Source organism: Opisthocomus hoazin, chromosome 28 (assembly GCF_030867145.1).
Source record: "Opisthocomus hoazin isolate bOpiHoa1 chromosome 28, bOpiHoa1.hap1, whole genome shotgun sequence".
Classification (NCBI taxonomy): Eukaryota; Metazoa; Chordata; class Aves; order Opisthocomiformes; family Opisthocomidae; genus Opisthocomus; species Opisthocomus hoazin.
This window is the reverse complement of record NC_134441.1, coordinates 3,328,722-3,352,634: the sequence shown is the minus strand read 5'-3', so window position 1 is coordinate 3,352,634 and position 23,913 is coordinate 3,328,722. Positions and strand designations below refer to the sequence as shown.

At 58.5% G+C, this 23,913-nt stretch overlaps 3 protein-coding genes across 4 annotated transcripts in view; 1 reads left to right on the top strand and 2 right to left on the bottom strand.

Moving 5' to 3' along the window:
• The first annotated feature begins 3,505 nt into the window (after positions 1-3,505).
• MOB1A (MOB kinase activator 1A) lies at positions 3,506-11,197 on the top strand. The gene is made up of 6 exons (XM_075444598.1): positions 3,506-3,602; positions 6,327-6,493; positions 7,527-7,620; positions 9,456-9,589; positions 9,717-9,880; positions 10,559-11,197. Exons 1-6 carry the CDS (start codon positions 3,589-3,591, stop codon positions 10,634-10,636), a joined length of 651 nt encoding a protein of 216 aa, XP_075300713.1. The 5' UTR covers positions 3,506-3,588; the 3' UTR covers positions 10,637-11,197.
• A 159-nt stretch (positions 11,198-11,356) lies between these two features.
• On the bottom strand, positions 11,357-15,037 carry BOLA3 (bolA family member 3). Its single transcript, XM_075444680.1, has 4 exons — positions 14,959-15,037; positions 14,427-14,550; positions 14,088-14,176; positions 11,357-11,467 (listed from the first exon to the last, which is right to left on the bottom strand). The coding sequence occupies exons 1-4, from the start codon at positions 14,992-14,994 to the stop codon at positions 11,399-11,401; spliced, it is 318 nt and encodes a 105-aa protein (XP_075300795.1). The 5' UTR covers positions 14,995-15,037; the 3' UTR covers positions 11,357-11,398.
• Positions 15,038-16,258: 1,221 nt separating this feature from the next.
• Positions 16,259-23,913, bottom strand: part of TET3 (tet methylcytosine dioxygenase 3) — a 29,256-nt gene continuing 21,601 nt past the window's right edge. For both annotated transcript variants that reach the window (XM_075444721.1, XM_075444722.1), the window contains exon 10: positions 16,259-23,895. In XM_075444721.1, coding sequence (XP_075300836.1) covers positions 22,160-23,895 — 1,736 coding nt within the window. In that variant the 3' untranslated portion in view covers positions 16,259-22,159. The remainder of the gene's footprint in view (positions 23,896-23,913) is intronic.

The window sequence follows — 23,913 nt, the reverse complement described above, 5'->3', positions numbered from 1 at the left end:
GACTCCAGCAGGCGTGGGGCCGCCATCCATCAGCATCCATCGATGGTGAGAGGGAACCATTCCTCACCATTTGTATTTCTCTGCTGTTTCTGGCTGTGTTCTCCGCAGGTGAAAAAATGAAATGCTTTTGTGCAAAACTAAATACTGTTAATTTTTTTTTTAACAGATGCAGCGTGGTATCTGCCAGCCTACGGCACCGGGTCGGGTTGAGACAAGTGTGAGCGATGCTGCCCAGCGTCACGGAGAAGAAAACAACAAATTCGCGCAGAGAAGAGGTAAAAGGAGCATCCGTGAGTCCTTGGGAACCTGCGCTGAGCCAGTTTAGCTATCTCCTGTGTGTTTGTTTTCCTTAGCTTTACCTTACATATCCCTTGGGCCGTGAAAGGCGGCTTGGAGGTTTATCCTGAGGTCACTGAGGTGCTCTGTAAAGTCTGGGGAGGTTTTTATGCCTCCCTGAGTGTCCAATAAATACCAAAAATCACCGGCCACCGTCCCCGTGCCGTGACGCAACGCAGCCGGCTCCATACTGTGCCGCTTGTGAGGGCTCCGGAAGGCAGCCTGGCCGGGAGCTAAAACAACCTCACACTGTTTATTTTAGTTTTTAACTTATTTTGGAGCGGCTACCGTCGCTCCCTGGTTTTAAAAGTAATTTTTTAGGTCAGTAACAGTATTTCTTTGCTACAACAAGGGCTGGAGGAGTCGCGTAGCTGCAAAAAAGGGTGAAAACCTGCAGAAATCAGCCCTGGGAAAAGGGCTTGACAAACTGTCGGATGTCTGGGGGGAATTTCAGCCTGTGAAGTTGGTCTGGGGGGACTGGTTGGGGTGTACGGGCCCGGCCTGGTGCGAGGCGCTGAAATAAGATGGTGGTGGTTGGGGAGGAGCGGAACTGCCTGTGAGTTGGGGGTGACCCTGGGGGAGGAAGATCCATGGCGGGGGGCTGCCCAGGCCTATAAGGAGGAGGCTCTGGGGCTGCCTGGGCCCATGGGGAGGGGGCTTTGAGGGTCCCCAGGCGCATGTCAGGGGGCGTTCAGGCCCACAGAGGTGTCCCCAGGCCCATGGGGAGCAGTTTTAAGGGTCCCCAGGCCCATAGGGAGGTCACTAGGCTTTGAGAGTGCCCAGGTCTATCGGGGGTCCCCAGGCCCATGAGGAGGGGGCTTTGAGGTGCTCAGGTCTATGGGAGGTACCAAGACCTGTAGAGAGGAAACTTTGAGGGTCCCTGGCTCACGGGGTAGAGATTTAACTGTCCCTAGGCCCATGGGGAGGGGGTTTTGACGGTCCCCAGGCCCATAGGGGGGTCCTCAGGTTCATGGGGAGGAGCTTTAATTGTCCCCAGGCCCATGATGAGGGGCCTTTGAGGGTTCCCAGGCCTATAGGGGTGTCCCTAGGCCCATGATAAGGGGGTTTTGAGGGTGCCCAGGTCCATAGGGGTGTCCCTAGGCCCGTGGGCAGGGCACTTTGAGAGTCCCCAGGCCTATAGGGGAGTCCTCAGGTCCATGGGGAGGGGCCTTTGAGGGTGCCTGGGTCCATAGGGGTGTTCTCAGGCCCAATGGGCAGGGTGCTTTGAGGGTGTCAAGGTCCATAGGGGTGTCCATAGGCCCACTGGCAGGGCTCTTAGAGGGTCCCCAGGCCTATAGGAGTGTCCCCCGACCCACGAGGAGGGGGCTTTGAGGGTGTCCAGGTCTATGAGGGGGTCCTAAGACCTATGGATAGGGAACTTTGAGGGTCCCCAGGCCCATGGGGAGGGGCCTTTGAGGGTGCTGACACCTATAGGGGTGTCCCCAGGTCTAGGAGGAAGGGGCTTTGAGAGTCCTCAGGCCTATAGAGGGGTCCCCAGGCCCATGAGGAGGGCCCTTTGAGGGTGCCTGGGTCCATAGGGGTGTCCCCAGGCCCATGAGGAGGGCCCTTTGAGGGTGCCTGGGTCCATAGGGGTGTCCCTAGACCCACTGGCAGGGCGCACTGGGGGTCCCTAGGCCTATAGGATTGTACCTAGGCCTATGAGGAGGGGGCTTTGAGGGTGCCCAGATCTATGGGAGGTCCCAAGACCTATGGACAGGGAACTTTGAGGGTCCCCAGACCTATAGCGGGGTACCCAGGCTCATGAGGAGGAGCTTTAAATGTCCCCAGGCCCATGGGGAGGGGGTTTTGAGGGTCCCTAGGCCCATAGCGGAGTCCCTAGGCCCATGGAGAGGGGCCTTTAAGGGTGCCGAGGCCCATAGGGGTGTCCCCCAGCCCACTGGGAGGGGACTTTGAGTGTCCCTGGGCCCACAGGGGTGTCCCTGGGCCCACAGGGGTGTCCCCAGGCCCATGGGCAGGGCACTTTGAGGGTCCCCAGGCCTACAGGGGTGTCCCTAGGCCCATGGGGAATAGGTTTTGATGGTCCCCAGGCTCACAGGGAGGTGCTTTACATGTCCCCAGGGCCATGGGGAGGGGGTTTTGAGGTTGCCGAGGCCCATAGGGTGGTCACCAAGCCTATGAAGAGGGGGCTTTGAGGGTCCCCAGGCCTATAGGGGTGTCCCCCGGCCCATGGGGAGGGACCTTTGAGTGTCCCCGAGCCCCTAGGGGTGTCCCCAGGTCCACAGGCAGGGCACTTTGAGGGTGTCTGGGTCTGTAGGGGTGTCCCTAGGCCCATGAGGAGGAGGTTTGATGGTCCCCCAGGCTCACGGGGAGGTGCTTTAACATTCCCCAGGGCCATAGGGAGGGGGTTTTGATGGTACTCAGGCCCATAGGGGGGTCCCCAGGCCCATGGGGAGGGGCCTTTGAGGGTACTGAGGCCCATAGAGGGGTCCCTAGGTCTAGGAGGAGGAGGCTTTGAGGGACCCTAGGCTCATGGGGGGTCCTCAGGGCCACGGGCAGGGTGCTTTGAGGGTGTCCGGGTCCGTAGGGGTGTCCCTAGGACCACGGGCAGGGTGCTTTGAGGGTCCCTAGGCCTATAGGGGTGTCCCTAGGCCCACGACGAGGGGGCTTTGAGGGTGACCAGGTCCATAGGGGTGTCCCCAGGTCCATGGGCAGGGCGCTTTGAGGGTCCCTAGGCCTATAGGGGTGTCCCTAGGCCCATGGGGAGGGCGTTTTGATGGTGCCCAGGTCCATGGGGAGGGGCCTTTGACAGTGCCTGTGTCCATAGGGGTGTCCCCAGGCCCACTACCAGGGTGCTTTGAGGGTGCTCAGGCCCCTATGGTGTTCCCCAGGCCCATGAGGAGAGGGCTTTGAGGGTCCCCAGGCCCATAGGGGGGTCCCAGACCTATGAGGAGGGGCCTTTGAGGGTACCCACATCCGTGGGGCGTCCCTAGGTCCACAAGCAGGAGGCTCTGGGGGTTACCCAGGCTCATGGGGGTCCCCAGGCCCATGGGGAGGGGACTCTGGAGGCCCCCAGGCCCACTTAGACCTCGGCCTAGGCGCTGTCGCCATGGAGACAGCGCCCCGCGAGGCCCCGCCCCCTCCCCGCGAGGCCCCGCCTCCCTAGCATGAAGCCCCTCCTCCTCCCGCCCGAGTTCTCGCGAGAGTTGGCGGCGGGGCGGGCGCTGCCCGCAGAGGAGCTGGGGCCGCGCGCGAGCAGCCGCCGGCGCCGCTTTCGCCTCGGCCCCGCTCGCCATGAGCTTCCTCTTGTGAGTGTTGGGAGGGGGGTCCCGAAGGAGCGGGGTAGTGGCTGCGAGGGGCTTTGAGGGGGGCAGGAAGGCCCCTGGGGAGGGGTCTGCGTGAGAGGCTTTGGTAGGGAAGGCCTCTGGGGTGGGGGTCTGTGAGGGGTTTCGGTCTTTGGGGAGGGTTGTGAGAGGGTCTGGGGCGGAGGGGGCAGTCGGGCTTGGTCTGTGAGGGGAATTGGGGGGGGAAGCGTTTGGGGAGGCCTTGAAGGGCTTTGAGGGGGGGAGGAGGCGTTTGGGGGGGCCTTGAGGGCTGGGTGGGGGGGAGGAACCGTTTGGGGAGGCTTTGAGGGGATCTGAGGGGGAGGAAGCGTTTGGAGAGGCCTTGAGGGCTGTGAGGGGAATTGGGGGGGGCATTGAGGGAGCGTTTGGGGAGGCCTTGAGGGGATCTGAGGCGGGGAGGAAGCCTTTGGGGAGGCCTTAAGGGCCTTGAGGGGATTTGAGGGGGGAGGAAGCATTTGGAGAGGCCTTGAGGGCTGTGAGGGGAACTGGGGGGGGTGGGAGGAAGCGTTTGGGGAGGCCTTGAGGGCTATGAGGGACTTGAAGGGGAGGGAAGCTTTTGGGGAGGCTTGGGGGGGGGGGGTGCTCCAGGGGCTGAGGGAGGCATCGTGGGTCCGGGTCCTGAGGGAGGTCCTGTCAAGGAAGGCTTTTGGGGGTCAGAGGCCCCAGCGGTGCCCCGGAGGTTGAGGAAGGCCTTGTGGCGGGGCTCGGGAGGGCCCTCAGAGGAAGTTTTAGGGGGAAGCCTTGGGTGACTTTGGGCACAGGCCTCGAGGGGGGACCTGGGCATGTATGGAGGGGGGGAAGGCTTTGAAAAGAATCTCTGGAGAAGCATAAGGAGGTGTCGAGGAACACTTTGGCAGGAGGCTCTGGGGTGCAGTGGTTTTTCTGTGAGGAAGCCTTGGAAGAAGGGCTGGTCAGCAGTGGGGTGACATGGTGCTTTGTGGGGTAGGGTCCCAGGCTGGGATGTGGAGGGGGGGCTGGCAGAGGGAGCAGGGTGGCCCTGGAGGCCAGGTGCCTTAGAGAGTGCCTGTGTTGGGTGAGTGCCATGGAGGAGGTGGCTTTGGGGGTGTATAGAGAATGGGAGGCCTCTTTGGGGGGCTGCCCTAGAGGGAAGGCTTTGGGAAGGGGTTGTCTTGTGAGGATTAATCCCTCCTGGGTGGGGAGAATTTCAGAGTTTGGTCTTCCAGGGGAACTGGGGCAGGTGCCAAAGGAGTGTGGGTGTCTGCAGGGATGCTCTGACTTAGTCGGAAGCCCTGGGAGTTGAGAGGGGGCTTTGGGGGCGTGGGGTGGGAAAGAAGAGCTTGTTGTCCCATGGGTGAGGGACTTCCACCTGGGTGGGCTTTGGGTGGGCCTTATCTGTGGGCAAAGGCTGGTGCAGTGCAAAAGGTGTTGACTTTTGGTGCTGGCTGATGTTTGTGTGAGGGGCTGTCCTCCTGTGAGGTGGGGCAGGCCTGACTGCAGGTGCATTTGAGCACTGTTAATTTGGTAGACCTATAGGCATGTGGTGTAAAATTAAAAAACCAAACATCTCTAACAAGCTACAGGAGATGGGCTGCTGCATACCTGTGTCGTAGATTTGAATGTTTGTACAGTGTGAGAGGGCTTCTGGCTCTTAAGGCCTGGTAGGTGCTCTGGATGAGAACTGGAGACATAAGAAAGAGCTGGGGAGCATCTTCCTAGGGCTGACGATGCGCTGGGTCTGCGTTTTGGGACCCTCTGCCTAGGGTCAGCGACGTGCCGGGCCTGCGGTTCGGCTGCAGCTGGAGGCAGCGGCTTGCTTTAAGAGCGAGGCAGATCTGTAGGTCTTTCATTTCCGCACCGAGCGCAGCTCGTACACAGAGTGTGCGAAGCCGTAAGGCTGCACCAGGAAGCTGCCGCGAGACGCGTGCCGGTCAAATGCATCTGGTTGCCTGCACCGGGGGCAGGATGCCGGCGATGCCAAGCAGCGCACGCCGGAGAAGCCCGTTTCCCCCGCGCCATGCTTTGGCCCCGGCCACCCTGTTGTCTGCGTCACCCTTGCTCAGAAGCAGAGAGCTAGCAGGGTCTGGAAGTTAATGTTTTGTGGTTGAGAGGTATCAAAATTCATCCAGTTTTTGGCAGCGCTGGCTGTCTGGGGAGGGGCTGCGGGACTGCCGGCCCGGTTGGAGGGATTGGGAGAGTCTGGCGAGGAGTTGTGCGGTGGCTCGGCTGCTGAGCTCAGCTGTCGGTACGACACAGCAAGGGAAGATTACGATGACAATTTGCATTTCAGGGCTGGAGTCTATTAAGTTGCTATTTTTAGCAAGGTGTTTCCTACGGTGCACTTAAGGGCTGAGCGTCTACTATTTGCTGCTGTCAAACTGACCTCGCAGCAGTCGGCAGGTCGTTACGTTCCCGAGCGGAGTTACGTGGGCGTTGATTTCCGTGATGGAGAGGAACTGTTGCTTGATGAGTCTTTGGGCCTTCGCACTGAATGTTTCTTGTTATTCTGAAAAGTGTTGGTGAAAGAGGGAAGCGTGTGTTTTTTGTGTGATGCCGTCAGAAACCCTTTGGCCTGTATGCAGGATCTCTTTGCCCCGGTGGTGGGGGAAATGGGGAAGGGGTGGTGCCACCCCAGTTAAAAGTGCTGGAATACAAGGGGTAATATGGGAAATGCTTCTGGCAAGGGAGTGTTGTTGAAGGACTAACTGGAAGCGCTTTCTCTCTTGTCAGCGGGAGTCGATCTTCGAAAACATTCAAACCCAAGAAGAACATTCCCGAAGGCTCCCATCAGTACGAACTCCTGAAACATGCGGAAGCGACCCTGGGGAGCGGTAACCTCAGACAAGCGGTTATGCTGCCGGAGGGAGAGGACCTTAACGAGTGGATCGCAGTTAACAGTAAGTCCTACGAGAGAGGGATCCGTCCTTGTGTGGAGGTGGAGTGGGAAAACCAAAAATCTCTGGGTTTTATCCTCAGAAGAACATAGAACTTCCCCAAATGAAATTCTCATCCCAGGCTTGCTTTGTTGAGGTAACAGAGTTTGGATAAAAGGTAGGTGAGGGGCGTGATGTGCCAACAGCAGCTGGGTCCTGCGTCAAAGGGACGCTGGGCTCCGGAAGCGTGCAGAAAGCGAGAAACAAACCCGCACCGTTGTGGTTTCGGGGTGGGGTTTCTTGAGTTCAGACTTGCAAAAGCAATTAGGTTTGCAAATAGTTATTTTTGCACCAGGGAGCGAGCTTCAATCATTGATATTTGGAATTACAAAGTTAGCATTGTCGGCTGCGAAAATGGTGGCAGCGAATAGTCCAGGGAAAAATCGGAACTGCGCTGTCTGCTGAACTGTACGCTTGTGGAGTTTCTTTTTTGTTTTCTGTTTTCATTTTATTATTGCTGCACGCATAGTTTAAAAAGCCAAATACTACAGATTTATTTTGTATTTAGCAGTTGTTCTCCCTGGCCTTGAACTTTGTTTCTTTGGAGGTTAGAGGAGAAAGTAGTTCCGAGTAACGGCAAACAGTAAGTCGGGCTGTAAGCGTTCAACCTGAGGAAGGTCTCCTGTATTACCAAAATCAGTCAGGTTTTTCAGGTACTGCTATTTTTTTAAGGATGTGGAAGGAACATAAAGCAGTCACTTCCAAGGTGTGGAAGGCTGAGCGGAGCTTCGTGCCATACGAATCGGCTAGGGGTGGCAGCCAGACGGTGAAAAGCTGATGAAGCGATTCAAATTCCTAGATGGTCGCAATGCCTCGAAGTCGTCAGCCACGTGACGTCGTATGGAAGGGGGATGTTTGTTTTCGCTGAGAGTTTTGCAGCCCGTTCACCCCCGCGACAGCGATCCTCGGAGGCTGCGTCAGCTGAACGAGAGCGAGCCAGTGCTTCGGTCCGCTTCGTATTTGCACTTTGAGTAAACTCGATGCGCTTCCTTTCCAGCGGTGGATTTCTTCAACCAAATCAACATGCTGTACGGGACCATTACGGAGTTCTGCACGGAGGCAAGCTGTCCCGTCATGTCCGCCGGACCAAGGTAAGAAGTTTATACGTTCTACAGCCGCAATTTAAACGTGGGGAAGTAGGCGGGTGCGCGGGGTTGCTCGAGCGTGTATAGCAAGAAGCTAAAAAGAGGATGGGACGTGACCGGATCGGGTCGAGGCGCAGCATCGTGCTCTCCTGGTGTCGTTTATCCACGCGCGCTGCCGTGCTGTCCGTTAGGGAGGCTGTGTGGTGTCGGTAGCTGTCAGTTTGTCTGGCGTGTTGAGTATCTGTCCAGGGAAAGCGTGCGTGGGGATCTCTCTTCCCGCTGTCGATCAGGTCCCCGTGTTGGCTGGAAGCTGATAAGATGTGCTGTTGAAATGGTTTAAGCAAAGTGAGAGAGCTAACTTGACTGGAAAGGTCTGCTGTCGAGGTCTTAGAGTAACCTCTCGCACAGCCAGCACTCTGAGAGGCCGTAGCGTGATTTTTCTGAGGATGAGCGATTCCAGAGTCGCTGCTGCCAGCACGGGGCGGGACACGAGCCAGGCGAACGCTTGGGTTGTCTTACTGTGCAGTGTGCGTGATGGCAACACCGGGCGAAGGGAGCAGCCCGACGCTGTCGTTATTGCGGAGAGTTAAAGCTCAGAAGGGAACCTCGTGCTTGTAGAGACTTGCTACGTGTAGTAGGGAACGGCCAAGTGTCTTTTGGTTCCCGCCGATCACTACGCTGTGTTGAGGCTGCTATCACCTGCCCTGTTGCATCAGCCTGGCCTGAAATACGCTTACCCTGGCGTGGGCCCTAAAAGGGTACAAAGCGTGTGTTGTCCCAGGGCGGTTTTAGGGGCTGTCGTCCCTCGATTCGCACCAGCACCTGTCGTGGGGGTAAGAAGTGCAGGCAGTGGTTTTCAGGAGGCACATTTCGCTAGCTGACATAATATAACTGCTTTGTAGGAGAAGGGAAGCGTGGAAAGTGGAAAAGAGATAGCGAAGCTGCATTTGGGACGCTGTGTTCTTAGGAGGCAGGAATACCTGCAGGGAGATGATTTCGTGGTGGTTCTGCACTTGTGCGTTTTGTTGAGGTGAAGCTGCAGCGGAGTGTCTTGGTTGTAAGGTTGCTCGAGGCTGGCTGTTTGCTGGGGAGCAGCGTGGAGTCTGGCGGGTGGGCAGCGTTTGTAGGGTGCTGTGTAACATCCTGCCCCGCTTGTCTACCAGAAGTATTTTGACTGCAAGTTCCCGTTTCTATTTTTGCAGACGTTTCCTGTAGCGACTTCCTGTTTGAATGGCACCATTTGTTTTTCGCTTGTTGTCGGTCAGGAGGCGACAGTTGAAACACAGGGGGGTTTTCCCCTGCTTTTCAAGTATTTTGTAGAAGATTAGAGAAAGTGGGTTGTGTTGTCATGTGATGTTACAGTCCCTGTCTGTCGCGGTTCAGAGGAGCCGTGGGAGCGATAAGCACGCGTGTCGATTCGAGCCGGCGCTTTCAAAAGCTTGTGGCTAATGTGCAGCCTCGGGGAAGTTGGCCATCTCGTGAGAGGGGAGAGGGAGTGCCCTGGAGGGTGTCTGAAAGCCGTAGGTGAATTAATTCAGATGGTGAGCCCTGCCCTGACACTTCCTCTTAGGCCGGTTTGTGTCTTGTTTCAAGGAAAGGGTGATGGAAAGCACAAAGCTGGAGCTCGCTTTTGAGGGTCAGACCTTGAGGGGGATCGCTGTGGCAGTCGGGATGCAGGCATTAACTCTGACTCTGGAAAGGGAAAGCTCTGCTCTCATGGCTGCTGAGGAGTCAGAGTTGCAGCGTCACTCCTTACTGAGATAGGAGGAAGCTGCAGGGCCTAAAAATGCAATTTTTCCTGGGAGAGCAAAGAATTTTATTTCCCTTCCTTCTCCTCACAGGTACGAGTACCACTGGGCGGACGGCACCAACATAAAGAAGCCGATCAAGTGCTCGGCTCCAAAGTACATCGATTACTTGATGACGTGGGTGCAGGACCAGCTGGACGATGAAACGCTCTTCCCCTCCAAGATCGGTAAGCGCGGCGGCGGCGGCGCGATGCAAAGGGCCTCGCCTACGGGACCGAGACGCTGCCGGAACGTCTCGCTTCGGTACTTCTGACCGAACTGAAGGACTCATCCGTGCGCGTTGGTGCATTTCAGGTGTCCCTTTTCCCAAGAACTTCATGTCGGTGGCCAAGACGATTTTGAAGCGGCTGTTCCGCGTGTACGCTCACATCTACCACCAGCACTTCGATTCCGTCATGCGGCTGCAGGAGGAGGCCCACCTCAACACCTCCTTCAAGCACTTTATCTTCTTCGTGCAGGTGAGTTGCAAAACGGTGGCCGGGCGCCTGCCTCTGGGGTTTCTTGTTCCCCGTTTGCTTTTCAAGGGAGTTGGATTTGAAGCGCTTTGACGCGCCGCCTCGCTCTCTGAAGATCTACAGCCGTGGCGTGCGCTGGAAGATAGGCTGGGCTCCTGCTCTCTGTACCATGCAAACCGTGCAGCTGCAGCACTGTGGCTTTGTGGTGTTGGGTTGTGTGGTTTTTTTCACAGGAAGAGTGGCCAAGATGGCTGTGAAAGTTGTAATTTCCCTCTCAGGTTTTAGCTGTCGGTCTGCAGCAAAAGAAACCGGGCTTGGAGGAGAACTTGGGAGTTTTGTAGCTCAAGAATCAACTCAGCAGCAGCACTTTTTTTTTTTTCCTTGTCAGTATTTTAACAGCCTGTACTGTGGCTGCACATGCCACTCGTGTGGAGCAGCATGGGACTTCGAGGCAGCAAAAAAGGTTGCGTTGTCTGGAAACGCTTGGAAATTCTCTGCAGAGGACCAGGAGCGGCAGCTGCAGCAGCAGCAGCAGCAATTAATGCCTGTTTGGTGGTTCTCTGGGGACCAGGCACGCATCCATGGCGCGACTGCCCAGGACGTGTACGGTGGCCGGACATGTTTTCCAGCAGCTCTTTGAGAGGTGCCTTTAGTTTTTGTGTTGCTTTTTTCCCCTGCCAGGAATTCAACTTGATCGACCGGCGGGAGTTGGCTCCTCTGCAGGAACTGATCGAGAAGCTGGGCTCCAAGGACAGATAGAACTGTTGGCTGCTCCTTTCCGCTTTACACGCCAGCCACTTCTGCGCTTTGCCTTCAGCGACACGAGCCCCGAGATGCCAGACAGCGCTGCAAGCGACATCGGTCTGAGCCCAAGCATCGCTTCTCCTGTGCAGCAGCCGCAGCCTGTGTGGTTTCAGACATGGTCAGCTGCAGTGGAGTGCCTTGTCCTGGGAAGTCTGCTGGGTTTTCTAGGCTGTGTGCTCAAGTCTGGCACAACCACAGCCTGCTTGAGGATGGGACTTGGCCTCAGAGCAAGTTATGTTTCCTGCAGGCATGGGGTGAAGTTTAAGTGCTGCAAAGTTTTCCTCTGGACACAGCCCTTGGCCTGTGAGCAGCCTGCCCAGGGTGGGAGCCGAGTGGCTCAGCTTCTTGTTGGAGGAGGTGCCCTTAGAGCCTTGGGCTCCCCTTTGGCAGCAGGAAGAGAAGTGCCTGCCCCCTGCCTGCCTGAAGAGCCCTGCCCTGGTGTTCCTGGGGTGGTGGTGGGGGCCCATACACTGTGGCAAGGCAATAATAAAGTTTCTCCTTTGTGCTCTGGTTTCAGAGGAGGGGTCTCTTCTTCCTCCTCCCCCCCACCTTGCAGCCCCCTCCCTCCCCACCTGCACAGGTGCCAAATTGGTGCCTAATTGAAAACGCAGCACTTGGGGATAAATTTTAGTAGGAGCAGGTAGTCTGGGAGGCAAAAAAGCAGCCACAGCACCCTCCTGCCCAGCCCAGCAGCTTTATTACACTGGCCCAGCACCATCAAGGCTTTTTGGGGCTGGAAGTGAAGATGCGCAGTCCATGCATGCTCTTGATCTCCTCACTCAGTGCCTGCAACAGACAAGCACCAGCACTGGGGAGTTGAAGGCCACAATGGGGGGGCTGTGTGGTGCTTGTGCACAGTAAGGTGGCTGGACACTGCCACACACTCAGAGGAACACCCACCCAGTGTAGGTGGCAAGTGGTACCTGTTGCCAAAGTCACACACCCTCCATGCACCACTTCAATACCCAGCTATCAACACTGCCTGCACCCAGCACCCCACAGTGAAGTGCTACACAGAACACCAGCTTGGATGTTTTGTAAAGTGGGGAGGGAAGGACTACGCTGTGTGCACACTCACACCCCACCCACCAGAGTGTAAGTGCTGCATGCCCCTACCCATGGTGAGTTGTGTAGCATCAAGACCCTCACCCAAGTGTGCACTGCACTCAGACACTTTGCATGCACCCAGGTTTAAGCACTGCACACACACAGAGCTACACCACCTTTTTAGCAGACTTTGTTGGTTTTTCTCCCTCCCCTTAATATTGAGAAGGAAGAAGAGGCTGTGCTAAGCCTGTGCACTCAGTTTGCACCATCAGAGTGCCCAGTGGGGACACAGCTACACTGTTTAGGAAGGACAGGAACACTACACTATGAAGACACTCTGTGGCTGCGCGCACACACACACACAACACTGGTGCAGCATGACTGTGCATGCACACATCCTGCACCATGCCCAGCTACACGTGCTGTACACACCCAGAGTGCCCAAGTGCTGCACACACACACACACACACAGCTACCCAATTATTCAGAAAAAAAGAGCTACACTGGGTTTTTATTACACAGGATGGGTGGCTTACTACTGGGGGAAAAAGGGAAGGGCCATGCTATTTTATTTGGGGAAAAAGCAAAGAGCCTCACTGTTCACCCATCCACAAAAGGGAAGGGCTACACTACGCTGTTTATTGGGGGGGGGGGGGAAGAGAAGGGCAACACTGTTTATTATTGGGGGGGAGAGGAAGGGCTACGTTGTTTATTATGGGGGGGGAAGAGAAGGGTGACACTGTTTACTACTGGGTCCAAAAACAAAGGGCTATCCGTTTATTACTGGGGGGGGGAGATGGGCTTTGCTGTTTATTAGTGGGGGGAACAGGAAGGGCTATGCTGTTTGTTATTGGGGGGGAAGAAAAGGGCTATCCTGTTTATTACTGGGGAAAAGAAAGGGCTTCAATGTTTATTAGTCGGGGGAACAGGAAGGGCTACACCGTTCATTATTGCGGGGGAGAGAAAGGGCTACACTGTTTATTTTGGGGGGGGAAAGAAGGGCTACCCTGTTTATTTGGGGGGGAAGGGCTATCCTGTTTATTTGGGGAAAAGAAAGGGCTTCGCTGTTTATTATTGGGAGACAAAAAGGAAGGGTTACCCTGTTTATTACTGGGGGGAAGGAAGGGCTACCCTGTTTATTTTGGGGGGGGAAAGGAAGGACTACCCTGTTTATTACTGGGGAAAAAGATAAGGGCTACACTGTCTATTTTGGGTGAAAAAATGAAAGGGCTACACTGTTTATCATTGGGGGAAACAGAAGGGCTACGCTGTTTATTACTGGGGGAAAAGGGAAGGCTTTTGCTGTTTATTACTGGGGAAAGAGAAAGGGCGACGCTGTTTATTACTGGGGGGCAGAAGGAAGGGCGATGCTGACACCTTTGGCACTTAATGGAGGGGCCGCTGGGCCTGCAGCCCGGCCGTCGGGCGCTGAGCGCGCGCGCAGCGCTGTCAGCCAGCTCGCTGCCCGCCCGGGCGCAGGGCACGTACCCCTGGGGCACCCCGACTGCCTGCGCGCGTGTGCACCCCCCGGCACCACCCAGCGCCCACGGGGCTTTGACTGGGAAGGGAGGGCTACACAGGGGGGGTTTTGGACAGGGAAGGAGAGCTACGATGTTCCTTTTTTGACTGGGGTGGAAGGGATCCACTGGGCTGGTTTTCTTTTTTAACTGGGAAAGATGGGCTCTGCTGTGGGGTGGTTTTGACTGGGAAAGAAAGGCTCTGCTGCAGCTTTTTTTACTGAGGAGAGATACACTGTTCTTTTTTTACTGGGAAGGGCAGGCTGTGCTGGGGGGGGTTGACTGGAAAGGAAAGGCCACACTGGTCTTTTCTGAAAGGAAATGAAGGGCTACACTGGTGGGGTTTTCTTTATTGGGAAGGAAGGGCTACACTGGTGGGGTTTTCTTTATTGGGAAGGTGGGAAGAAGGGCTCTGCTGGTGGGGTTTACTGGGAAGGAAGGGCTCTGCTGGGGGGGTTTTCTTTACTGGGAACAAAGACAGAGCTACGCTACTCAGACACTCGCACTCTGTGCCTGCGCAGCACTTAATGCTCGCCCTGCCTGCGCAGCACTCGCAGCCGAGCGCGCTGCCTGCGGAGCTTCGCAGCCCGACACCGCCTGCGCAGCGCTTCGGTCTCGCACGCTGCCCGCGTGTGCAACCGGCGCCGTGCACGCACACGCGGCCAGCGTGCCGGACCGAAGCGCTGCGCAGGCGGTGCCGGGCTGTGAAGCTCCGCAGGCAGCGCGCTCGCCTGCGAGAGCTGCACACGCAGCGCCGGCATGAAGCACCTCGCACACGCAGAGCTGCCAGCACCACGCACACACACACGCACGCACCGCAGCCCCCTGCGCACCCCCCTCACCTCGTTCACCATCTGGTGCTGCTGCACCGTCCGCTTCTCTCGGAACTCCTCCGACTCGATGTGAATCTCGTACATGGCGCCGCAGCCTCCTAGAAAAACCAAAGGGGGGGGCAAACGCCTGAGTGGAGGCGAGGCCCCTTCATGCCCCCACGTTCCTGAGCCTTTCTGGGGGGTCCCTAGAAGAAGGGGGGGGCAATGCCTAGAAGAAAGGGGGGGGACAATCCCTAGAAGAAAGGGGGGCTGGGGACAGACTCGACTCCTCCCTCGGGTAGGCAGGGGGGGCGGGGGGGGGGGACACACGAAAATAAAGAGGGTCGGGGTTTCTTGGCCGCCCCGTACCTGATATATCCACGACCTTGATGGCGGAAGCCCGGGGGAACTTCTCCCGCAGGACCCGGGTCACTCGGGCCTCCCCATCCGTCTGCGAGGAGAAGCTTCGCCAGGTGCCGCGGCGCAGGAAAAGCTGAGGGGAGGGCAAAAAACACCTCTGAGAAACAGAAATCCGCGGGTACCCACGCAGGGACCCCCCCTCCACGCAGGAAACCCCCCACGATTGGGGGGGGGGGGGGGGGGGGAGCTGCCTTGAGCGGCACCCGGGTGGCGGGGGGGGGCCCACACTTACCGTGAGGCGGCGGAGGGCACCGCTACCGGGGCACTTACCGTGAGGAGGAGCAGGCCGCGCTTACCGGTACCGTTATGGGAGGGGGGGGAAACACAGAGGGAGACGCGGGGAGACGGACCCCCCCCCCCAAAAAAATTGGGAGGGGGGGTCTCGGACAACGGACAAAGCGCCCCCGCCCCCTACCCCTGGACTGGGAGGGGGGCACACACAGAGGGACGGACAGACGGACACACAGACAGGGACACGCACCGGCCCGCGGCCCAGCAACCCCGCCGCGGCGGCCATACTGGGCGGCGCGCGCCCGCTGACCGGCCGCTGGGGCCGCGCCTCGAGGTCACCCCTCGCTCAGCCAATCGGAGGCGCGCTTCGGGGCTGGGGGCGGGGCCTGAGCGGCACCCGCCGCCGCAGCGACCTCTGTCGGCGGGGAGGACCCTGGCGGGGGCCTGACGCCCTCACCCGGGGTGGGAACCGGGGGCGGTGGGGGGGCGGGGAAACCACAACCTGACACCCCCGGGGGGACCCGACCCCACCCCCGGCAGGGCTCGATGCACCCCCGAAACGTCCCCACCCTGCACCCCCATCCAACACAGGGCCCCACCCTCCACCCCCCTAAGACAGGGCTCCACCCCCACCCCCAAGGGCCCCATCCTGTCCCTCCCCCACGCAGGGTCCCACCCTGCTCCCCCAAACCCATATCCAGGGCCCCATCCTGCCCCTCCCCACCCAAGGTCCCACCCTGTTCCCCCCCAAACCCATATCCAGGGCCCCATCCTGCCCACCCTCCCCCCCCAAAGGGCCCCATCCCGACACCCCCCCCCCAGCAGGACACAGAAAGCCAGGGGCCGCCTTGTTGAGTGCAAAAAATAAATATAAAATTTATTAAAACACCCACAATATTTTAAAGATATCAGGAATAATACATTTCGCGGCCCGGCCGGCCGCGCGTAACTTAGAATAAAATACAAATTAAAAAAAAAAAAAAAGAAACAACAAAACAAACGACCGACAACAACAAAAATAAAACCCAAAAAAGAAACAAAACCAAAACCGGGGAAGGAAGGGGGGGGGGGAGAATCCAAACTTGCGATTTTTAGGCATCCTAAAAAATAAATTTACCAAAAAACATTGGGGGGGAAGGGAAAAAGAACGGGGTGTTAAGGGGAGGGGGGCGACACAAAGCAGGGGGGGGAAGAAAAAGGGAAAAATTATACAAAATAAAATTATCAGCATAAATTTACTGTCCTAGAAGTATCTACAGTTTAATACACATTAATCCTATTGCCTTGAGACAGGGGAAAAAAATCTACCGGCCCTCGATCCGCCCCGGAAAAAAACTTCATTTCAAGTAACCGCAGTCCCGAGCCGACCAAGAAATCTTCAAGTGTGAATTTTTCGGAGCCGCCGGGACACCCCCGCGGTGCCCCCCGCCTCCGCCTGCCGCCGTCCCACCTCCCCTCCTCCATCCGCCCCCCAAAAACCGAACCCAAACCGCCCCAATCCTCCCCCCTCCCCCGAGCGAACTCCCCGATCCCAGCGGAAACGGCGCAAAATTTCTCAATTTTGAATTCTTACCGCGGTTTGTTGGGGTTTGGTTTTTTTTTTTTTTGCGCCGCGGTGCGAAAACCCACCGGTCAACACCAACCAAAAAATTTAATTAAATCGCTCCTGGAATAAAACTGAGGCTGAAATTACGGTGGTTTGTAATCCCTGAAGGATGCGGAAAAATGGGGGGGGCGGGGGGGGAACCCCGGGCGGAAAGGGGTAAAGGAGGAGGAAAAAAGAAAAATAATTAAAAAAAAAAACCAACAAAAAATAGAACCTAAGGAAGAAACACCGCTGCGGAAGGATCCCTGATTTCAGAAAGCTTCACCCCGGTTTCGCTCGCCTTCGCTGCCGCGGTGCCGCGGGGGCTCGGGGGGGGGGGTTGAGGTATTTTGCCTTGGTTTGGGGGGCGCGGGGGAGCTGCCGCCCCGGCGCCGACGGGAAGCCGAAGGGGAGGAAAGTAGCACCAATAAAACCCCAAAAAATGGAAGATAAAAAGAAAAGAGGGGGGAAAAATAAAAGAGGAAGAGAAAGCGAGGGGCAGAAGCGGGGCGCGGGGTGGCGGGGGAGATGCCGGTGACGCGGGGAGGGGCCGGGGCCGGTGGGGAGCGCGGTGCTGAGCGCGGTGGGCACACGGCCTGGGCGTCGCGGCGGGGTCCGGTGCCGGGAGCGTGACCCTGCCGCAGCGGTGGGCGCCGGTGAAGCACCGCGCTCAAGCGCCACGGCATCGCGGCCACGCATGGTGGATGAGCGCCGTGGCCGTGCACCATGTCCACACACCACGTCCAAGCACCGTGCCCGAGCACCACGTCCATGATGTGTGGCTGAGCACCGCGCCTGAGCACCATGTCTACACACCATGTCCAGGTACCGTGCCCAAGCACCATGACCATGACGCGTGGCTGAGCGCCGTGCCCGAGCACCGTGCCTGAGCACCACGTCCATGATGTGTGGCTGAGCACCATGCCCAAGCACCACGTCCACACACCATGTCCAGGCACCGTGCCCGAGCACCGTGTCCATGATGTGTGGCTGAGCACCGTGCCTGAGCACCATGTCCACACACCACGTCCAAGCACTGTGCCCAAGCACCACGTCCATGATGCATGGCCGAGCACCGTGCCCGAGCACCGTGCCTAAGCACCATGTCCATGATGTGTGGCTGAGCACCATGCCGGAGCACCATGTCCACACACCATGTCCAAGCACTGTGCCCGAGCACCATGTCCATGATGTGTGGCCGAGCACCGTGCCCAAGCACCGTGTCCACACACCATGTCCAAGCACCGTGCCTGAGCACCACGTCCATGATGTGTGGCCGAGCACTGTGCCCGAGCACCGCGTCCACACACCATGTCCAAGCACCGTGCCTGAGTACCATGTCCATGATGCGTGGATGAGCGCCGTGCCCGATCACCACGTCCATCCATGATGTGTGACTGAGTCCTGTGGTCAACCACCACATCCAAGCACCGCGGTCAAGCACCGTGGCCAAGCACCATGTTCACACTCCAAGTCCAAGCACTGTGCCCAAACACAACGTCCATGATGCGTGACCCAGCACCGTGCCCGAGCACCATGTCCACGCACCGTGTCTGTGCACCGTGCCCGAGTGCCATGTCCATGATGCGTGACCCAGCACCGTGCCCGAGTGCCAAGTCCACACACCACGTCGAAGAGCTGTGCCCAAGCACCACGTCCACGATGTGTGGCTGAGCGCCGTGCCACAGCGCCATGTCCATGATGTTTGGCCAAGCATCGTGCCTGATCACCACGTCCATCCCCGATGTGTGACTGAGCCCCGTGGCCAAGCACCGCGCCCAAGCACCATGTCTACGCACCACGTCCAAGCACTGCGGTCAAGCACTGTGCCCGAGCACCATGTCCGTGATGTGTGGCCGAGCACCGTGTCCGAGCACCATGTCCGTGATGCGTCGCCGAGCACCAGATCCACACACCATGGCCAAGCACCGTGGCCAAGCACCATGTTCACACTCCACGTCCAAGCACCGCGCCCGAGTGCCATGTCCATGATGTGTGACCCAGCACCGTGCCCGAGCACCACGTCCATGCACCATGGTCAAGCACTGTGGCAAAGCACCAAGTCCATGATGTGTGGCTGAGCACCGTGCCCGAGCACCTTGTCCACGCACCACGTCCCAGCACCGCGATCAAGCACCATGGTCGAGCACCATGTTCACACACCCCTGCTAAGCACCACGTCCACGATGTGTGGCCGAGCACTGTGCCCGAGCACCATGTCCACACACCACATCCAAGCACCGCGATCAAGCACCATGCCCAAGCACCACGTCCCAGCACCACGATCAAGCACCGTGGCTGAGTACCAAGTTCACACACCCCGGATGAGCACCGCGTCCACGCACCACAGCCCAGCACCACGTCCACGATGCGCGGCCGAGCACCGAGCCCGAGCACCACGTCCACGCACGGCGGTCGAGCACCACGTTCGCACACCCCGGCCGAGCCCCGCGTCCGCACGCCACGTCCACGCTGTACGGCCGAGCGCCGCAGCTGAGCACCCTGTCCAAGCGCCGCATCCGCACGCGGCCCCGCGCCGGAGGGGAACGGCTCCACCGCGAGCCCGGTCGGCGGGACGCCTCCGACGCAGCACCGATTTCACATTGCGTAAACCCAACCGGCTCCCGGCACGCCTCGAGCTGTCGCTCCGGAAAAGTGAACTTTCCCTCTCCGCGACATTGCTTGTATGGTTTTTTTTTTCTTGGTTCCCTAGTTTCGTATATACATTAGTAGCACCTCAGCGAGATGGAATCAGGCAGAAGCGTGATACAGTTTGTTAAAACACCATAGCACCGTTTTTATTAGAAGATTTAATTTAATAAAAATATGCCTTATAGAGCCCACAAAGCATACTCCAGTATTAAAAGGAAAAATCAGCAATTGAGGCACCTCAGGGATTCTGGTTTCCTTCTCCTTCCCGTGCCTCGTCCCGAGAGCGTCGAGACGGGGAGGGGGGAACCCCGCAACGCGCTCCCCCGTTCCCCGCCCGAGGCGAAGCATCGCAGCCGGGAAAAACCGAAGCCGGGTGGCAGGAGCCCGTCGGGGCTCCCCGCACCGAGCTCTCCCCAGGGTTTCCACCTCCGGCGTTGTTCTAGCACCATTGCGGCCGCGACCTGCTGCCAAATTCGGTCCCCAGCCCACCCCGAAGCGATTAAAAACACCCAGCAAGTCCCCCTGGAACGCCGCGATTTCCCCCGGCTTCGGCACGGGCGGGACGAGCGCGGCCGCCAGGACGGGTGAAGGAAAAGATTTTGCTTGGAAAACAGCCTCTCAGCAGCAAGGGGTAAAGAGCTGTGCATAGATTTCTAGTTTTCGTAGAAGAAGTCTGAAGCGTGCGAATTTTTCATGACTGAGATTTGAGGTAGGTTAGACGTTATGTAGTGTAAAAACGTGAGACTGCAGCAGTTCTCGCTCCCCGACCCGCGGCGCTGGCATCTCCCCGCCGACCCGGGTTGAACCCGCCGGAGCCAACGCCGCGCCCGGACCAAACCCCCTTCCCTGCACCGAAAAAACCCCCTCCGAGGAAGCAGGACTTAGACAGGTTAGACGGACCCTCGCCCTCTCCGAACGCATCCCCTTCTCCTTCCGACTCCAAACCCGCCCAGGCGAAGCTCGCAAGGCACCCCCTGCCACGACAGTCAGACCAGACCCCGGGCGACGCCGACCGGGGCCGGCACCCGAATCCGGCCCCGCCGGACGCCGCTGCCGGGGATCAGCCGCGTCCCCCCCTTTTCGCCCTAAGAACAGCATCGACACGGCGGGTCCCCGCGCTGGAAGCGGCGTCGCCCTGCGGGCGTCGCTAAAATCTGACTTGCCATCGACTCTTACAATCCTGATATGCTATTGGGTATTTATACGAAAAGCGGTAATAGCTCGTTGAGTTTCCTTGTCAAATCTACGCGACTTTACAGATTACGGTTTTAAAATTTAAAAAAAAAAAAAAAAAAAAAGAAAAATTCATTATGAAGGACGGACAAAGCGTGTTAAATATTCTGCCAGTATTTACAGTTCTCCCACAATCACCTTGGTTAAAACATACTGCTTTCAAGTTGTTGGGGCGGGGGAGGAAAGAGGGGAGTCGGTTTGGAAGTTGCGCTTTTAAATCTAGGTGAAAGTGCTTTTAAAAAAAATTCTTCCCCTATTTACAGGTTTAAAATCAGACCACGGAAATGTTCAGGCTGTTTTACCGAGCTCCTGCTGATCCGTGCCAGTGCGCGAGGAAGGAGGGTGACAGTAAACACACGGTGACTTCCGCGCGGTGACGGCGTCGGCTCCGGCTCGCTGGCTCTCCGAAAGGCACCTGAAAGTGCAAAAGCAACGACCCCGGCGACGCCGGCACCGGGATTCGGCCACGCCGCCCTCCCGGCGAGCCGCGGGGGCAGCTCGCCCGCCCGCCCGCCCGCCCCGGCACGGCTTCGGCATCGGCGACGGGCGGAAAGTCTCGACTGAGATCGTTTGAAAAGCACCAGGCGGTCGTCGTCGTCGTTTGTTGGGTTGGTTTGCGGTTTGTTGGTTTTTTTGTTTTTTTAGTGGGAAGAACGGCGATCCGTAAGGAAGGAGGGATGGCACCCGGGGAGAGAAAAAGCACCGAGCCCCGGCGGTGCTCGCGGCCACGCCGGCTCGCCGACGGGGGAAGGCAGACCGGTGGGGATTTCGGCCAGCCAAGTCTTGGGATTCGCTCTTCCCAGAGCCGATCGCACGGAGAAAAGTCCCCAGAGACGGAAAGCACCAGACTTTAGCAACAGTGATGTACAGAGAGCAACACTAGCTATTCACAGTTTGGGGTTGGTTTGTGGGGGGGTTTTCCCGTTTTTCGTATTTTTTTATGTTTTTTTCTTTGTTTTTTTTTGTCCTGTCGGCTCCTTTAGCTGCCGCCGCCGCGCTCCCCGGGGCCGTCGGCAAAGGAGCCCCCAAGTCCGAGCCCGAGCGCGGCACCCCGGCAGCGGCAGTCCCCAGCCCGGACGTGTCCTGAGGTCTCCGGCGCCGGGAAAGACGCCGGCTCGCTCCGTCCTGGCGGAGCCGATCCCGCCGGCGGCGAGGAGCCGAGTGAAGACGCGCCGTCCTGGGACACCCCGCTCACCGGCGGGTCTCCCGTCACTGTAAGAAAGGATTCCTCGAGTTGCAAAATAGGTATTTTTAGGTCCTTGGGAAAAAAAATATAATCGGCTGTTGAGCGCGTCCGGCTGACGGCGAAGCCGACGATCCCGCCAGCGCCCACACGCCGGAGCTGGAGGGCGTCACCTCCTGCCTTTAAGCTGGTTTGGTGTTCGCCTTGGTTTTTATTTCTGTTTAGGGTTTGGTTGGTTGGTGGTTTTTTTCCGATGTTGGCTTCTTTTTCGAAGATCGGCTTCGGCGCTGCCGTCGGAGTAAAAAATAAAATAAAATAAAATCCAATAAATAGGCATTTTTCAGTGGAATTAAAAACCTCTCCTTTCCGAAAGGACGCTAGAAACTCCTCCCTCCGTCCGTGCGGCGCACGAGGCTAGATTAAAAAAACGCGGAGATATAAATATGAGATTACCGAAAAGCATCAAAACAGCATCGTTCCTCTTTTTTTTTTTTTTGTGTCTTTTTTCAATCGAGTTTCGCTTTGTTTGCCAACTCCTCGCCAAGCGCCGCTCTCCGACGGCGTGCGCCCGCGCCGGCTCCGCTCTTCCCAAGCGTGCGTGTTGGGTTCGCTTTCTGTGGCTTGGGTTCTTTTTTTCGTTGTTCTTCTTCTTGCGTTTTCCTTCGGTTTTGTCTATGTATTTTTTATTTTTTTTTTTCTTCTCCCCCACGCCCGAGGAGAAAGCACCACGAAGCAACGCCGGGCTCCGGCGCTGCCGAGGGTTGAGGTAAGCTGGGGCCGCGGCGGTCGCCTCCCGTCTCAGATCCAGCGGCTGTAGGGGCCCGTCACCTTGGTGTAGGCGTAGGAGGACACAGTGATGGCGGAGTTGGTGGGGATGGCCACCGCCTGTCGCGTGGGGACCGAGTCCCTCCTCTCCTTGCTGGGCGCCTCGGTCGCCAACGCGCCGCCCCACTTGCGTTTCTTGGCGAAGGCTTTGGCGTCCGGCGGGAGACCCAGGCGCGCCGCCTCCTCTTGCCGGGCTCGAGCCCGCTCCGCCAGCTGCTTCATCTTGGCCTCCCACAGCGCCAGGCCGTGGTTGGGCTGGTTCAAGTTCTTGTGTTGGTAGAAGACCAGGGAGATGCGGGTGGGGTGGCACCGGTTGGGTTTCTTCAGCGGGGTGGTGGCGTGGAGCTCGCGGCGGGCGCACTCGATGAGGATGGAGCCGTGGGCGGGCGCCACGGCCACCCCGCCGATGTTCTCGTCCAGGAAGTTGTGCTCGCTGTCCGACCACTCTTCCTCCTCTTCCTCTTCCTCCTCGTCCTCCTCCTCCTCCTCCTCCTTCACCGCCTTCTCCGGCAGATCTTCCTCCAGGCCAAATGGGTCCCACGGCTTCTCCCGGCGGGGCCCCGCCGCCCCCTTCTCGCCCACCGCCGCCTCCCACGGCTTCTCCGGCAACCCAGGGCTGGGCGCCGGCGTCCTCCGCTCCTCCGCCTTCACCGAGCCCCACGGCTCCTCGGGGAAGCCCGGCAGCCTCGGCAGGGCCGAGCCGAAACCCAACGGCCCCAGCAAGCTCGGGGTGCCCGTGCCGGCCAGCGCCGTCTCCCCGAGCTTGCACGGGCTCCACGGTTTCGGCAGCAAGGCCGAGCCGCGCGCCGCCGCTTCTCCCGCCAGCACGCTGGGCCACTGCTTCTCCGGCGTCGGCAAGCGCATGGCGGCGTCGAAGGCGCTCGGCTTCTCCCGCCCACCCGAGCCCGGCGCCAGGGCACTCCACGAGCCCTCCGCCGTGCTAGTCCTCTCGGGGGAAGACATGCCCCGGGACGCTTTGAAGGGGCTCCACCGCTGCTCCGGTCCCCCGCCGCGCACCGGGACGGCCGGCAAGGCTAAGCCGCTGACGGGCATGGCCGCCGCGCCGGGAAGGGGCTCGATGGCAGGCGGAGGGTCCGGGGGCTCCTGCTTGATGGGCCGGCTGCCGAAACAGTTCTGTGCAAACGGCTGTGCCTCCTCCGAGCCCGAGCTAGTCCTGTGCGCCCCGGCTGCCGCCGCCGCCGCCGCTGCTTTCTGCTGGCTGGCGTAGCGGTTTGCCCGCTCGTACGTGCGCTGGTGATGGTTTTTGCTCCGGACGCTGTGCGGGATGGGCTCGGGGAAATCGGCGTTCCCGTAGGAGTGGTTGAGGTTCTCCTGCAACGCCGCGATGTCGGGCTTCTTCTCGTAGCCGTTGCTCACCCAGCTGCTCCCGCTCCTCTCGGGCGCCCCGTAATTCAGAAACTGCGAGGGGAACACGTGGTTGCTGGAAAAGCCGTAATATCCGAAGGAGGGAAGCGCGAACTTGGAGTGAAACCCGTTCACGGAAGGCAGATTGGGCTGTGCATAGTAGGAATGGTAAGAGTAAACACTGTTCATGCTGTACGGGTCGGAGGGCCGGCAGCTGCCCAGCACCGAGTAGCTCTCCACCACCGCGTTGCCGTTGTACTTGAAGGCGTTGTAATGGCTCTGCGGCTCCACCTTGATGGAAGGTTTCAGCGGCTGCGGGGGCAGCCCGCTTTTCAACGCCATACCTGCGGGCACAGCACACA